The sequence below is a fragment of the Phyllopteryx taeniolatus genome, chromosome 5 (assembly GCF_024500385.1).
Source record: "Phyllopteryx taeniolatus isolate TA_2022b chromosome 5, UOR_Ptae_1.2, whole genome shotgun sequence".
Classification (NCBI taxonomy): Eukaryota; Metazoa; Chordata; class Actinopteri; order Syngnathiformes; family Syngnathidae; genus Phyllopteryx; species Phyllopteryx taeniolatus.
The window spans coordinates 24,282,720-24,299,461 of NC_084506.1; the positions used below are offsets into that span (position 1 = coordinate 24,282,720).

Consider the following 16,742-nt stretch of genomic DNA (forward strand, 5'->3'; position numbering starts at 1 on the left):
GCCAGTACCCTTTTGTTTTGGCTGTCTTTAACAACAATTAGCGTTCGAGTAGATTGACAGTCACTTCGCAATGTTGTGTACGTCCATGTTTATGTCCAGGGGAGCTATATGACATATTTATTACGTCCAGTGTGCATCCAGATCTTACATGTGGAGAAGGCATCTTTAACAAAGATTAGTCTTCTCGTAGACTGACATGGTCGATCCACAATGTTTTTGGCACCCATGTTGGCGTTCCTGGGAACTACATAACTTTTCATTCCACTTAGTCTGTTTTAAATTGATCTCATGCTATGAGGAGACGGCGTATTTAACGACAATGAGTGTTCCAGTAGATTCTGCCATGAAATGTGATCCACAATGTTGTGTGCATCCATGTTAATGTACTGGAAAACTAAGTCACTTATATGTTCTACGCAGTCTGTCTCAAATCTTACATTACGGGGAGTTGGTTTCTTAAATGATAACAAGTGTTCCATTATATACCATTTGGTTGCTCCACAATGTTGTGTGCGTCCATGGTTATGTTCAAGGGAAGTACACGACTTAGTTGTTCTATCCAGTCAGTCTGTCTCAGATCTTATTCTATATGGCAGCGGGGTCTTTAATGGCAATTACTGTTCTAGTAGACTGACATATGGTAGCTCCACAATGTTGTGTGCATCCATGTTTATGTTTCGGGGAGATACTTGTATGTTCCTCGCATACGTCTTTGTTTGATTCAGTCTGCCTCATATCTTACATTATGTGGAGAGTCCATCTATAACAATGATAAGCATTCCAATAGACTGACATGGTTGTTCCACAGTGTTGTGTGTGTCCATGTTTACATTCCTGCAAACAAGGCCACTTATGTATTTTATCCAGTCTATCTCCTAACTTTATATTATCTTATGATAACAACAATTAGCACTCCAGTAGACTGATACGTGGTTGTTCCACAAGGTTGTGTACATCCTTGTTTACCAGCGACGTGCAGGGGGCGGGGCTATGAGTGCTCTGGCACTTGCCCCTTTTCCCCTTAATGACCAAAGTGCCCTTTTGTAAAAAGAAAAAACCTGTGGCCTTTCAACGTTAAAATGTTATTTAACGCTTCCAAAAAATGAGTGAAATCCCTATTTAAGAGGTCGTTTTACGCATTTCCGAGCTGCTCTTGAACACATCACCAATGGTGCGCACGCAAGTAGGTACTAATGTTTATCTTCAACAAACAAGTCATGGAAGTTGAGTCAAACTGTTAAATGTTGATAAGGTAGACAAGTGATGACAAAGTAATTGGTAGCGTAAAAGTACAGGGATCACGTGGATTGTGGAGTGAGTCAGTCATCAGGCTGAAAAGTCCACCGATTGGGAGGAGTCTGACTACGTGGTCCAGCCCTTTCAGATCAGACATTTAGAGCATTTTGATACGTTATGAGTCATACACACAAAAAAAGTCCTAAACTCAGGCTGATATTATTACCTAGCCTACATACCTGAGTTGCTAAAAAAAACGAAAACAAAAAAACAAATGCTCCTTAATTTGTGCTCACAATTTGTGCTCATTGCTTTTCGCACAAATGCGCACAAATTCAAGAAACAAGGGTGGTCTAATAAGTTTTTTAATATTTTTTTTTTTTACGGCCAAAATAGATACAATGTGTGCACAAAATACTCATTTGTAGGTTAAATTCTCATGATCAACTTTGACATCTGGGCAAGCAAATGACACGCACCTTTGCAGGATACCTCAATGCCCGCTGTTCTTAAAGGCAAATGTCATTTAGTCTGACCTCTTCAATAGCCTGCAATGCAAGATTTTCAGAATGTCTTTGTAGTTTATGCCGAGCCGAAAAGAAAATTCAATCTTACTACTATATCTCTGTCCATTGTCTTTAGCCGGCCTCTACCTCTACCTTACCGTTTCCAAAGAAGGATGTCTCGATTTGCTTACCCAGCTGTCCAGTAAGGAGCTACAAATTTGTATTGCATGGCCCACATTATATTTACATATTTTCCAACTTTCCACATTAAAACAAATGTTCCATGTGCCCCCTTTTACTTTGAGCACCTGCCCCTCCAAAACTCTCTGCACGCCCCTGTTGTTTACATTACGGGAGATACTTGTTGTTCTTTTCATATTCTATGTTCCATCCAGTATGCCTCATATCTTATGACATGTTACTTTATGTGTAGACAACCTCTCTAACAACAATTAGTGTTCTGGTAGACTGTCATATGGTCGCTCCTCAATGTTGTGCACATTGTTCTTCTACTTATTCGTTCTCGCCATTTGCTCTTCTCTATCTGGAGACACCGTCTTTAACAGTGATTAGCATGTTGTGTACGTCCATATTTATTACGTCTAATTTCGCTTGGAAAATTGGAAATAGTGTACAGTATTTCTGCAGACATTTTCACATTTATTTATTGTGTGTACACAGCAAAGAAATGGCCATAGGTAAAACGTAAAAATAAGGACAAGAGGGTGGAGGTATGTTGGTGTAGCCACAAGAAACTCATTGTGTCGCCATGTTGGCTCAATCAGAGTCTGAAATAGAGTTTATGTTTGTTAGGTGACATCACATCGGCCGGATGACCTCTCCATTTGCAGCAGATCCACTAAAGCACACACACAGACTACATGTTCCACTTTAATCACGTATTGTGCGTTTATTTATTTGGGAGAGGCTGTTGACCACGTATGAGCGACACCTGCTCTGGGACTGCGGCTGAAAATGAGAAAGTGTGAGTGTTGTGTACACTGTATCATGTGTCATGTCAGCAGACGCTTCAATGGGGAGCTCCGAGTATGTGAGCGAGAACCCTATTCATTTTGAATGATGTCAGACACCTCGGAGGTTGTGGACAAGAGCACTATTCATTTGCCAAGTAATTAACGGACCAAACCAAAGGTAAATTCATGACGTGGACAGATTTGAACTATGGCTTCCACCACTCATCTTGGTTTGGCTGTTCAAAATCTTTGTTCTTGCCCAAACATAAAAACAATAATACCAGCTGTGTGGGAAAGAACCCTATTGATCTTTTCATTTTTAAAACATTTTTTATTCATCTTTTTTTTTAAAAACACATTTATTTTTACTTTACATTAGCGACCTGCAGTATTTCATTGTATTTACATCAATTATAAGCGCCTTGAGGTACGACTGACCCGACTTTCGGTTTTTTTTAGATACGAGCTGTTGTTCAGTCGATTTTCCGCTTTGACTTTTGACTAAAATTTGAGATGTAATTGCTGTACGGTGGCAGTGAACTCAACTTACTTTGCAACAAGCAGCAGTTTGGCAAATAGTAAGAAATTCTTCAAAAAGAGGCTTCAAGTTGTTCTCCCAGTTGAAGTTCACAGTCAAACTAAACACAAAACAAAGACAATTACACATTGTGTATTTAAAAGAACCACAAAACAAAGTCTTAAAAGCTTAATGCTAACACATAATGGGAAACTCCATAGAACAAATAGCATCTGTGTTATAAACTTTTAAGCAATGGATATCTGAACACAAACAGTGGAGCAACACATGTAGACAGATAATATAACAGCTCTCACAGGCATATATTATTTATCCTCTGTGAAGAACAACTAATACTATTGAGGAGCTGAGACCAACGGCATGTGTTGTACATACAGTATGTCTATCTGTATTATACTGCTCCCTGGTGGCCAAGGTGTGCACACTAGAAGGAGCTGCACAGTGTCCATTGAGTTCAAGCCAACAATGTGGCAAAAAAATTTTGATTCTTTACATTTGATTTAGTTGCCATTACTGTACTGCATGTTTTTACAAAGTACAAATTGGCTGATTTCAAAGGCTATTAACTAAAACAATTGTTACTCTGTATTATTGACGTGATTTTGTGAACTGAATATTCTTACATGTTCCTCTGGTGGTAGACGTTCACGGAAGGCATCACCAACCAGCTGCTGGGCTGCTCCGTGGATGAATCCGACTGCGTGCTGGTGCGAGTCTACGGCCAACGGACCGAACTCTTTCTGGACCGCCAGCGGGAGGTGGAAATGTTCCGCCTCCTCCACGCAAACGGCTGCGGGCCGCAGATCTATTGCAGCTTCCGCAATGGCATCTGCTACCAGTTTGTCCCTGGAGACGTGCTGGAAGATGAGCTGCTCTGCCAGCCCTCCATTTACAGGTCAGAACAATTCCATTCAGTTGATTATTCACTGTCATCCAAGTGTTAAACCATAGACATATAGAGCCAGGCCCTCCCTTGAGCGTGTTGGTCTGTTGCTGCGACACGTCAGTGCGTCCACCATATTGGATGTGGCCCATCTGCCCTGTAAACTAATGCAAGAAAATGAAGTGAACTTCATAAAGCAACAACTTATAAGTACAAAAACGTAATGCCTCTCATTCATCTTCACAGTAACAGTCGAATACATTGGTCACTATGCACACTCATAAAATCATTAGAAAAACACATGGCATGTTTTTTTTGTATATCCAAAAAATATAAAGAGCAAACATTTAAAATTTCAAGATTGTCAAATACATTTTATTTATATAGTGCCAATTTGCAACATAAGTTATTTTAATGTATTATGTAAATATGCAATGTAATTTTATTGTGTTTTGTGTGTCAGTTATACAGTAAACTAATCACGAGTGACAAATATAAAAGCTTGAAGCAAGCTTGCGTTGCCTCTTTTTTTGGTGCACTGTGTGTTTGTTTCTTCAAAGTGATGTTGAAACGAATGTTTAATTTCTTGACAGTGTAAGAATGAGAACACGTGCTAAGGAATACTTAAAATAGTGTGTTTTAACAAGTTTAAGTGCGTTTTAATGTGTCTATGGTCTCTCTATATCACAGATTTAGCAGAAGCAAAATATCAGCAACATTTTGGTTTCATTGCATGTGGTACAACCTCTGGAGCGCTTTTGGCGTGTATGCAAGGACGATTAAGTCAAAGCAAGAAATCTATATATTTGGAAGAATATATTGTATACAATAAGTAAGCTTATATTATCACACATTTTCATGTTTAGCACTGTTGACGTAGAACAGAAAAAATCACACGAGAGAAGGAGATAGGGGGAAAAAAATGCGTGCCCTGCTCCCCCGCAGATTGATCGCAGCGGAGATGGCGAGAATCCACTCCATCCCTCCGCCGAGCGCTCACCCCCCCGAGCGTCTGCTGTGGACCAAGCTGTCTCGTCTTCTCACGCTCTTAGAGGACAGCGGCGAGTTCACCGTGCAGAGGTAATAAACCATCCTCTCACAACAGTGAAAAACGTGTAAATGTTTGGATAGGTTTCTTTATATTGCAACAAAAAATGCATATAATGTTGTGCTTAAAAGAAAAAAATCTTTCTTTAGACAACAACAGAATGCGTGTCTCCAAATTGGTAAGATCTTTTAAATTCTTGTCCCAAAAAACATCCATCCATCCATCCATTTTCTGAGCCGCTTCTCCTCACTAGGGTCGCGGGCGTGCTGGAGCCTATCCCAGCTGTCATCGGGCAGGAGGCGGGGTACACCCTGAACTGGTTGCCAGCCAATCGCAGGGCACATACAAACAAACAACCATTCGCACTCACAGTCATGCCTACGGGCAATTTAGAGTCTCCAATTCATGCATGTTTTTGGGATGTGGGAGGAAACCGGAGTACCCGGAGAAAACCCACGCAGGCACGGGGAGAACATGCAAAATCCACACAGGCGGGGCTGGGGATTGAACCCGGGTCCTCAGTACTGTGAGGCTGACGCTCTAACCAGTCGCCCACCGTGCCGCCCCAAAAAACATCCATCCTTTCATTTTCTTGAGCATCTGTCCTCATTAGGGTCTCGGATGAGCTGGACCCTATCCCAGACTTTGTTAGAATTGTGGGGTACACCCAGGACTGGTCGCCAGCCAATCGCAGGGCACATATAGACAGACAATTGATCATCAGCCACTGTCAAGGTACTTAAAAGCAAACAGTGGTATGGTCGCCAATCAATGGCAGGGCAGATAACAAGCAAGCATTCACATCTATGGACAATTTGGAACCATCAATGACGCTAACATATTGTTTTTTTCTAACGTGGGAGCGCTCGGAGAAACGCTGCAGAGCAGAGGTGGTCCTAGATCGAATGGCGCCATGTGCGACAGGTATCGATTGCGCCCCCTTGGTCGATCGTCAACACGGGAGGTGGGGTGCTGGAGATTGGCCAGTTAGAAGTCTGCCACCTGTGCGGCTGCCCATATTGCCCGTATCAGAAACCGCCCTTGCTGAAGAGCCAGGCCCGAGATTAGCACCCGGAACCTGTTGACTGTGAGGCAAACGGGCTAACCGCAATATCGCCGTGCTGTCCATTGTGTAATGAGTATACTAATACAGTAACAATATTCAATCCAAAACAATCTGAATTATAATTAGTTTCAATTTGAAAACAGAGTACAACATAAATAATAATGAACAAATTCAGTATTAAACAAAAATATACAATGAGAAAAAAGACTGGTGTATGACCAAGACATTTGCATGTACTTCCAAATGTCATCTGGTGAATCAGGTAAGCTGGTGAAGTTAGCACGTCAATTAGCATGCACAATTTGGACTACTTCCTTCCATTTTGGCGCTGGTAGTTTTTCGTTAGCTGCGAGGCAAACGAAGTTCCAAGGTGAACTTTGCGAGCACTGTGACGGAATCCAGCAACATGCTCTTACGTTGTTATCTTCCTCTCAATTCTTCCACGCTACGTTCAAGGGAGGGGACTTATTATAATGAATTATAATCATATAATGTATATATAATTATTTACGTTATCTCTGACAGGAGTGGGGGTTTGTGGTGTCAGAGGTGGGCGCAAAACGAAGAACAGACAATTCCTGTCAGGAATAATAAGTCATGCCTGGAGAGTTGCTACAATGTCAGCACTTAAAGCATTTTATAACATTGTGGCAATGTGACCGGTCAGAAATCTTTGAAAAATATGAATAAAAGAGGAATATTTGTTCAATGTCATTGAATGCTTTTCCCACTCTTCAGCCTTCACCCTTGTCCAAGCAGAGTGCACCTCTTGTGGAGGCCCAATAGATGGTGCTATGCTGCGAGACATTATTAACAACCCATATGAGTACTATGCATGCGTGTGTGTATTCATTAGTCTTTGCAAGGAGAGGCATCAGAGGCACTTTTGTACTCTTGAGCGTGAATGTGATCTTCAGAGGAAACGTCCAAAGAAAGATCAGGAAGATGTTGCACCTGCAGAGGAGGTCTACAGCCTCGCCGCCACCCGCTGCGCATAGATAGGCGGCACGCAGCTGCAAAGCACACACACACACACAGGGCAATAGTGCATGTGAAAAGGCCTCCCGCTGGGTCTCTGGCATGTAATGGCGCGAGCGAGCGTACAAGAGTGCAAAGAAAAGGCAAGGTGGCGTCGGCGTCATATGTAAATAAGTTGCATTGATGAACGGAGGAAATTCCCGCTAATGAGCAGGAGGCGGACGCATGCCTGCTGCCCAAAAAGAGGGCGATGGGTTCAAAAGATTCGCCTAATCGACGCACTCGAGCTGAAAGGGAATCAGGCGGGTTTATGATATCGGGGCCACGGGTAACGCAGGTGATCGACTGCAATTAAGTGAACAACTGCGTGGGTTTAAACGCCACTTCGCTGCGGCTCGAAGTCAAACAGGAAGGAGAAAGCTACACATTTTTCTTTTCATTTTGTGTGTTCAAAGGAAGAAAGAGTCAAAAGATTGCGAAATCAACAGGATTCGTGTTGAGGCTTTTTTTTTCTTTCCTGGTTCACAGTAATGGAATCGAATGTGATTCCTTATTGGTGGACTTGATCCACTATAGCAAAGAACAAAACTAAATCTAGCATATGGCATGTTTTCACCATCTTTCAGCCATAGGTTCAAGGACTTTTTTGTGGCTCTACTCATAATAGACATGCCTACCAAATTTTACATTGCTAACTGAAACTGGCTTCAGGGGTTTAATTAATCTTCTGAGGCACACAACTGAACAAATGATAAGTGATCAAACTTTGCCACCATTCTCCGGCCACACGCCATGACATAAACTCAATTGTTTTACAATTTAGGGCCACCAATCTGTCTTGTGTATGTGCTGTACATTTGGTAGCCATCGGACAAAATCTCTACGACCAGTTTGTCTTTTAAGGGGAGCCCTGGAACTTTTTGTGTGGGTTTACTTTTGAAAGACATGCCTACAAAATGTCCCATTGCTAAGTCAAACTGGCTTTTGGAGCTGAATGTCGCCAATATTCTCTGAGGTGCACGATTGAACCGATGGTGAGTCATCAAACTTCATCACCATACTCCGCCCACACGTACGTAATGACTAAAACTCAAATGTAACAATGTAACCTCACCCATGACTCTCTCTCTTTCGTATCGTTATCAGACTAACTCTGTAAGGCATATTTGTCCTTAAATGAGCACAGGAAATGACCAAATATACCCTTAGTTTAAAATGTACGCTTTAAACCAAAATGGCGGACTCCCTTTGTCTTTTCAGGCATGGCCTCTTAAGAATTTTTTGCAAGGCTAATTGTGATGGACATGCCTACCAAATTCCAAGTCACTAAGTGAAACTGACTTCAGGGGCTGAATTTTTAAACGATTCACAGCCGACTTCATACCGCTGCACTCGGGCCCTTAAAGCTCATTTTCAAGATGTTGTGAGGACAGCTGTTAACATTGAACACGCGATGCTGCCAACACGGTTTAAATTAAAGATGCTCCGAGCACTGTGGAACATTTGTCCTAATTGCACAAACTCAGACCTTCAACTCAAGTCTCTTTTTCTGCGGTTTGTGTCGTCCTGCAGTTCCACATCCGGCCCGCAGTTGCCCGGTTTGGCGAGGTTGTCGATGGAGGCGGAGACGCTGGAGCGGCAACTCTCGCCGTTGGGCTCCCCCACTGTGCTGTGTCACAATGACCTCCTGACCAAAAACATCATCTACGACCGCCAGCAGGGTGAGCAGGACTGTGCTTTCGGGGACGACTTATGAATTATTTTCACATGCGGGCATGTCGCAGGGCACCAGCCTTCGCTTGTAATTAACCTGCATGAATACTGCTGACAATAATAAAACACTGTGGTGGGTTTATATGGAAAAAAAAGATCCAAGAACCAATCACTTAGGAAAACTTGCTCTGACTGTGTCTTGTGATTAATTTAAACTTGAGTGTACAAATCAACAGAATTGTTTTAAAAGTGTACTAAGGCTCAATATAGACCTACCTATATCCGACAGAATAAAACAATATATTTGAAGTTCAATGTAAATCAAGATAAAGTACATTTTATGACTTTATTCATTCGTAGTTAAACTGAATTATTACATTTAACTCTTTGAATTTAATTCCTAGTTGAACCTAAATAAACCTTTTTTTTTTTCAAAAATTGTGCAAAGTAGAGCAAAATGTTGGTTTTTAATTACATTTATTTAAAATGATTTACAAATTTAAAGTTCAATTACGAACAATGTCAAAAATATCTTTTCATGACTTTTTTAAAATTCAAAGTTCACCTGAATTTAACTTTACATTTTTTTAAGTAATTGTATTAATTCCTAGGTCAATGTAGAGCAACATTACTTTTTCGTCTAAAAAAAATGCATTAATTTAAAGCTCAGTAGATCAACATAATTGTTGTTTTAAATAAGTGTATGCATTTAAAGTTCAATGAATAAACAAGAACATCAAAAATATGTTTATGACTATTAATTCCAGGTTCAACTGCATTATTTTTGTGTTATGTCCTGTATTTAAAGTTTAGTTTAAATCAACAGAATGATTATTTTTTTAATGACTGTATTAAATACAATGTAGAGCTACAGAATAATAAAAAACAGCAATTAATTCAAAGTTCAACACAGATCAAGACAAGGCATACTATTTTTAGGACTTTCTTCATTCAAAGTAAACCAGAATTGTTACATTTATTTTTTTAAAATTAAGTCCTCGTTCAAAAGAGAGTTGTATATATTTTTTTCATAAAAATCTATTAATTTAAAGTGGAATGGTCAATGCATATCAACAGATGTTTTTAATTTTAAAAATAATAGTATTCCTTCAAGGTTTAATGTTGTCAGTTTTTTCATAATAGATCAACAAACAATATATTCTTTACGACAATGTTGATCCCCCATCATATAATATATATTATATGTTATTCGTTAAACATAAGAGATTGTGGTTAATTAAAAGAAAATAACTGTGTAAATTCAAAGTCAATTTGAATAGCTGCTCTGTTGTAATACAATAAAACAAACGACAGAAAAAGCAACGCCGTCTAATGGAACACTGCCTGCCCTTTAACTTAAAAAATGATTTTCATCCCTAACTTCATTATTTTGTTCTCCTATCATCCATATTCCGTTACTCATATTTCTTTATGCTGCTTGTTTATTTTATTATTATTTTTTTCTTAAATCTCCGGCACAATCACATCTTTGCAATGAAACGAGCCCGCTTTGCTTACATCTGTTCTTGTCTCGTTTCCATGGCAACCGGCTCCCCCCTCTGCCCTCCTTCAGAGACGGTGAGATTCATCGACTACGAGTACGCTGAGTACAACTACCAGGCCTTTGATATTGGCAATCACTTCAATGAATTTGCTGGTAGGTTTGGGGCTATGATAGTTTCTATTTGTCATTGTTTTTAAGTAGATTTTTCAGGTATCTGTACTTTACTTGCGTATTTATGTTTGTGAGTCTGTACTTTCAAATTTTACTTGAGGAATTGAGTCGGTAGTTTGACTTCTACCAGTCTTTTTGTTTTATCACAAGTAGGACCTATCTGTCCTTTTGCTTAAGTACAGAGTGTGAGCACTTTTGTCACCTCTGATGATTGCTAACTGCAGCGGCGTGTTAGCTAATGGCAGGTAGCCATCGCGGTGACGCCAAGTTATGAGGCCATACCGTGGAAATCACTGTGTTTTAATAATGCTCCAAAGAGACAGCTAAATATCTAGCATTTCTAGTGTGTGTGTGCGCGCGCGTTTGTGTGTGCGTGTACTTAAATGTTCAAGTGAGTGCCGGTTTGATATTGGGGGCATACACGCACATACGCACACACAAACCATTGCTCCCACCATCGTAATTTTGATGCGAAGAGCGAGAAAAAGTTACGCAACTATGTAACTAGCAAAGTTGTGAGTGATTGACAGGGGGAGAAGCACTGATTTACGTGACGTCAGCCGCGCAGCGCGTTAACCCAGCTCACAGTCCGGACTACATATGAAGTTGAAACTTTTCACATTTCATTGTAAATATTATTTAACGATTGATAACGATTGTAAGTCGGCACGGTGACCGACTGGTTAGCACATCTGCCTCACAGTTCTGAGGCCCGGGGATCAAATCCCGGCCTCGCCTGTGTGCAGTTTGCATGTTCTCCCATGGCCTGCATGGGTTTTCTCCGGGTACTCCGGTTTCCTCACACATCCCAAAAACATGCGTGGTCGGTTAATTGAAGACTCTAAATTGCCCGTAAGTGTGAATGTGAGTGCGTATGGTTGTTTGACCATACAACTAGCCTTTAATATTTCACAAACGCAAAAGCCTGTGTTACATCATCTTCTCAAACTGTTTTTCAAAGGTCTTCGAGACATGAGTGATGCAATAAATAAAACAATGAGCTGACTAACTATTAGGAAGATGTTATTCTGCATGCAGACTCGTCACCTTGGCTCAGGATGTTCCTTCTGCAACTAAGCATTACAGCGATCGTGTTTAATAAAACAAGCCTACTCAAATGTATCTATCCTTACTATTTTCAATTGTTGATAAAAAAAAGCCACACTTTCAATACAGGCAACAAATACTGTGCACCACTTCCACAGAACTAGAAAAGAGGCCAGGTTTTACAAAACATCCAAGACAAGAGCGTGAATACATTTGTTCTCGATCTCTTTTTACCACTTTAAATTGGTTAATATTGCCTGAAAATCACAGACGAAGTGGGGACAGACCAATACTATCGATTTTTGACAAAATTTGCGTTTGACCATATTCGGACATACGGGGGTTCCGTCCGACAGCGACGATGTTAGCTAGCATTCTACGAAATGATGGAAGATGTTGAACAATGTCTACTCCACACATGCCAATTTTTAACATTTTAACCAATTTTTAAAGTGCAGTCGGTTGATTACTTCCACTGTGCCTCAAATGGCAAAAAGTATACACTTTTATCTACATTTGCGTTGAAATATAATTGTTTTTTGCCCAAGAAAGTTTGATGAAAATCTGCGTCGTGTTGCGCAGACTGACCTCTGGTAAAATGCGACACGTCTTTGTGCTTGAAAAGGTGTCCAGGACATAGACTATGGCTGCTACCCGAGCCGCCGGCTGCAGAGCGACTGGCTGGAGGCCTACCTGCTCAGCTACAAGCACTGCGCAGGGCAAGACGTTGTCGTCGCCCGGGACGAGGTGACGCAACTCTACGTGCAAGTCTGCAAGTTCTCCTTGGTGAGCGACGACTTTCCACAAATCCTAACTTCCTGTTGAAGAAAATTGTGTGAATCTCTGAAAATGTGATGTGATGGACTTGCTGTGAGTTGATTGGAAAGTGACATAAGGAGAAATGAGAGACTGAAATGACTTTACTTTTTGAATGTAATTGTCATACTTACCAGACTATCAGGCTTAAACGTGCTCTTCAAGTCCAACAATGACATGAGAGAGACACTTGCAAATGATGCGGACGTTTTTAAGAATAAAATGGAAATAAAATGGGAACGAATGTTGTGACAAACCGGAGAGAAATGGGTTCAAACTGATCGTTTCAATTACACCTGCTTGTGATATGTTCTCATTTGGTACAAGCCTGAAAAAAATCTTAAAATGAAAATGGTTGACTTGCTGGTCAATTTTGGGCATGAGTCCTGTTATGATAGACATGTCCAACCAATTTGCATCAAACGGTGAAGCTGGTTTGGGAGGCTATTTTTTATTTTTATTTTTTTTGTTTCCATTTTCATTGCGAATCCTGGAAATGATCAAATCAAAATGGCCGACTTTCTCATCAATTCCGTGCATGGGTCGTTCAGACATTTTCCTGAGTCCTGTTATGATAGAAGTCTACCCAATTCTGCATCAATTGCTCAAACTGGTGTCAGGCGCTAGCTTTTTTAGGTTTTCCTTTTCCAATGGCATATCCTTGAATGATCATCAAACTTTCAGCATGCTCCGCCCGCATTAGTTGGCATATGCAACAAAGCTTCTCATTTTAGTGTCACATATCTGTCCACAATACCTGCGTCCGATTGGAGCTCAACTTGACGAATTCCCGAGTTGGAGTTTGTCAAAGTACAAGCCCTGGAATTCGCCCTGAAAGATGCTTCACACCAAAATGCCTGACTTCCTGTTCAATCCTGAGACTTATTTGTGCATCATGTAATCATAGCTTTGCCCACCCAATTTCGCTTCTATTGGTGAAACTGTTTTTTTTTCCTTTGCATATTTTTGGGGTCGGTACTGAGTGAGGTTTCGGGGATCATGTTAGAGACCTCTAAAACACATCTTTCTTTTTTTAATGGTGACTCTTCAAAATGATCATCAAACTTTGATCCAATGCTTCAATGCCTAGTCGTCACTTGTAAAAGCCAGATGTTTGGAATTCACCCAAAATGGCTGCTTTGAACCAAAATGGGAAATTTTTGGTCAGTTTTGAGTATGTGGGAGCTTAAGACATCGTGTTAAGACAGACATGTCCACCCAATTTCGTGTTCATTGATGGGGTTAATTTGTCTTACCTTTCCAGGCGGCAGGAGTTTTGGGGGATAATATTGGAGACCTCTGGAATATACAGTATATATACATTTTCACAGGGATACACACGCTTGCCAAAAGTTGTAGATTTTTGGGCATTTTGAGACTGGGCTGAAGGGGGATTGAGTCATCGAAAGAATAATAATAAACAACGGTTCCAAGAGGGCCTTAAAATGTCTCCCTTCCTTTCCTGGCTTTTTTAAAATAACTAAATAAACAAAAAAACATAAAGAGTGAAAATACAATGCTTGAAGTGTAAATAAGTAAACAACCTCTCAACCTATTTGATGACTGATTTTGTACTTATTTTTTCCCCCCTACCAGGCATCCCACTTCTTCTGGGGTTTGTGGGCCATCCTCCAGTCTCACTACTCCTCTATTGACTTTGACTTCCGCAGGTTTGTGCTTCCTTCGCTTCATTAGGTACACACAAGTAACACCATCTAATACAACAGGTGTTACGTTGAAAGCAATGGTCGTAGTCCGACAGCTATTTTATACATCACATCACTGATGTAATCGAATTTTCTGCTTGCCGGATGCCGTGTCACTGTGTGAAAGAGGACATTGTTGTGGGAATAGATTGCTTCACTGGGTTCTGTGCGACAGGCTTAAGTGTTAAAGTCAAAATTAATGTCTTCTAAATTTGACACACCAGTGTTGTTAACAATCCTGCCAAATGTGAATGATAAAAAAAAATCACCAAATATCTAAAATGAAGCTTCAAAATTGTTCTCTCCGCTCTCCAATGCTGTTGCTGAAACCACGCCCCGCTCAACCATCAACTATGAATGAAATACCACTACGACAAGCAGGAAAAATGGATGCTACTTCGTCAAGCATCTTTGTTATGTCTCCACATAACTTCATGTTTAACTGTGAAAATACAATATAGCCACTTCATGGTTGTGTTTTGTTTGTTTGCATGCTGTGACAATGAGGCACTCTAAAGCGGTCACGCACGCCCGAAGCCCCGATCCACATGTTGGCTGTTAAGTCTGACTTAAAAAACAAACAAAAAAAAAAACATTCCTCCCTCCTCGCTATTTCACCTTTCTCTGCATGACATTCGCGGACTCATAGCCAACGATGAGGCGCTCTAAAGCAGAAGGGAAGATGCATTTTCAGGTAACGGCATGGCTAACAATTGCGCTAGATAACCGCTGATGCGACCAAAAGTACTGTAATTTCTCATGTATAATGTGCATTCCCCCCCCCCCCCCCCCCGAAAAAAATGGTAAAAACTCAATAGTGCGCATTATACATAGGTATAGGGGAAAATGAAAAAAATCTTTCACATTTTATAAATATATGCCGCCATCTAGAGGTTATGAAAAAGCTGTACACTTTCATTTCAATATGCCACCGCCACCTAGAGGTTATGAGAAAGGTGAACACTTTCATTCTAATATGCCACCGCCACCTAGAGGTTATGAAAAAGGTGTAGCCAACACTTTCATTTCAATATGACGGGGGTACGTATGACTACATAATATGTACAGTTGTGCTCATAGGTTTACATACCCTGGTAAAATTTGTGAAATAGTTTTTTATAAATACGACTTGTGACTGAACAACAACCATCATTAATTTCTTTATGCTTATGTTTTGTTTAATGATAATGTTTTTCTGAAATGCTTGACAGTTTAATTTGAATCCCAATAAAATAAAATGTGTTTTGCCTGGCCGTTCATGTTTTCTTGAAAGAATTGTACCCATCTTACAAATTCTGCCTGGGTAATCAAACATATGAGCACAGCTGTGTGTTTTCTCATTTACTAAATAAAAGTAGGGCTGTGAATTTCAAAATAAGAGCAAGTACATAATTTTTTTTATTACGTGTTCAAATAAAGTCATTAACTTCAGAATAATTATTTGAAAAAAACTTAACAAAATACAGATAATACTTCATTTTGATCATATGGGTAGAAGCAAAATCATCGATTGTAACAATGCATTATACATAGGTAGAAGGGTTTTCCAGAATTTTGAGGCCAACTTTGGGGGTGCATATTATACAAGGTTGCGTGTTATACATGAGAAATTACGGTACTCAAATTCTTCTTTATTGGGGGAGGGGCAACTCATGCTGAACGCCAAAGTGCGTCACTGGACACTGTTCTAGCCACACCCTCAAAGAAATCAGGAAAACTGAAATGGCGAAATAGAATTTAACGCAATATCTCCACAATTGAGTACAACACACTTTTCAGTCTTTGCACGTTTTCAGAAGTTATCTTCAAACATGTATTACGTATACAGAAACAAATCTCTGAATTGACTTTCCAGTGTCTTTAAAGGGTTCTGTATAAAAAGTCTTGAGCCCCCCTCACACTACCAGTGATAACAAACATTCTTCTGCCTTTTTTCTGATCTGTTTGAAATCGCACACATTTGTGGCAAAATCACACTTGACTGAATTTGATGTGAAAGAGAGACAAATGCTGAGTTTTCTGCAACGGCTCTGAAGCGCCCAATGTGCCCTATCTCTGTGTGAAAAAGATAACAATTCTCTACCCCTATCGTTCTTTGCGTCTGGCCCACACTTACCACGATGATTCAAATCACTATTGACACCCAGCATACCCCCACCCTCCTGTGCCCCCCCTCGTAACCGCCTGCGAGATCAACGGCAGCGCCTTCGCCTCATTTGGAAGTGGACCCCTGGAGGAAATGTGATCCAGAGGGGCGCTGAAGCACAGAGGCGCTATTGTTCCTGCCCGGCCGTCGCTGCCGCGTTTGCGTACGCGTCCCCCGAAAGCCCACTACCACTGCCGCCGTCTGCTCCCCGGTCACCCCCTGAGTTAGTGCACAGACCCCGGGTCGGGTTACCTTCGTTTAAGTGCTAACTGTTGCCAAGCAGGACGGGAAATTGACAGGATGGCGAGCCTGCTAACATCTGCGTCCCCCCTAATCCAAATTCACATACAGTGGTACCTTGGCTTTTAAGTGGCCGAATTTCTGAGTTTCTCGACTTATTTTTAATTTTT

General features: G+C 40.7%; 1 protein-coding gene across 4 annotated transcripts in view; it reads left to right on the forward strand.

Moving 5' to 3' along the window:
• LOC133478244 (ethanolamine kinase 1-like) overlaps positions 1-16,742 on the forward strand; it is a 36,119-nt gene that overhangs the window by 4,579 nt on the left and 14,798 nt on the right. For 3 of the 4 annotated variants that reach the window (XR_009788635.1, XM_061774059.1, XM_061774057.1), the window contains exons 2-7: positions 3,896-4,149; positions 5,083-5,217; positions 8,802-8,950; positions 10,516-10,599; positions 12,290-12,450; positions 14,077-14,150. Coding sequence is in view for 3 of the 4 variants with exons in the window: in XM_061774059.1 (XP_061630043.1) it covers positions 3,896-4,149; positions 5,083-5,217; positions 8,802-8,950; positions 10,516-10,599; positions 12,290-12,450; positions 14,077-14,150 (857 nt within the window). In the remaining variant the exon portion in view is untranslated. Of the gene's footprint in view, positions 1-7; positions 1,184-3,895; positions 4,150-5,082; positions 5,218-8,801; positions 8,951-10,515; positions 10,600-12,289; positions 12,451-14,076; positions 14,151-16,742 lie in introns of those variants that run through there. The other variant, XM_061774058.1, reaches the window with a different exon arrangement.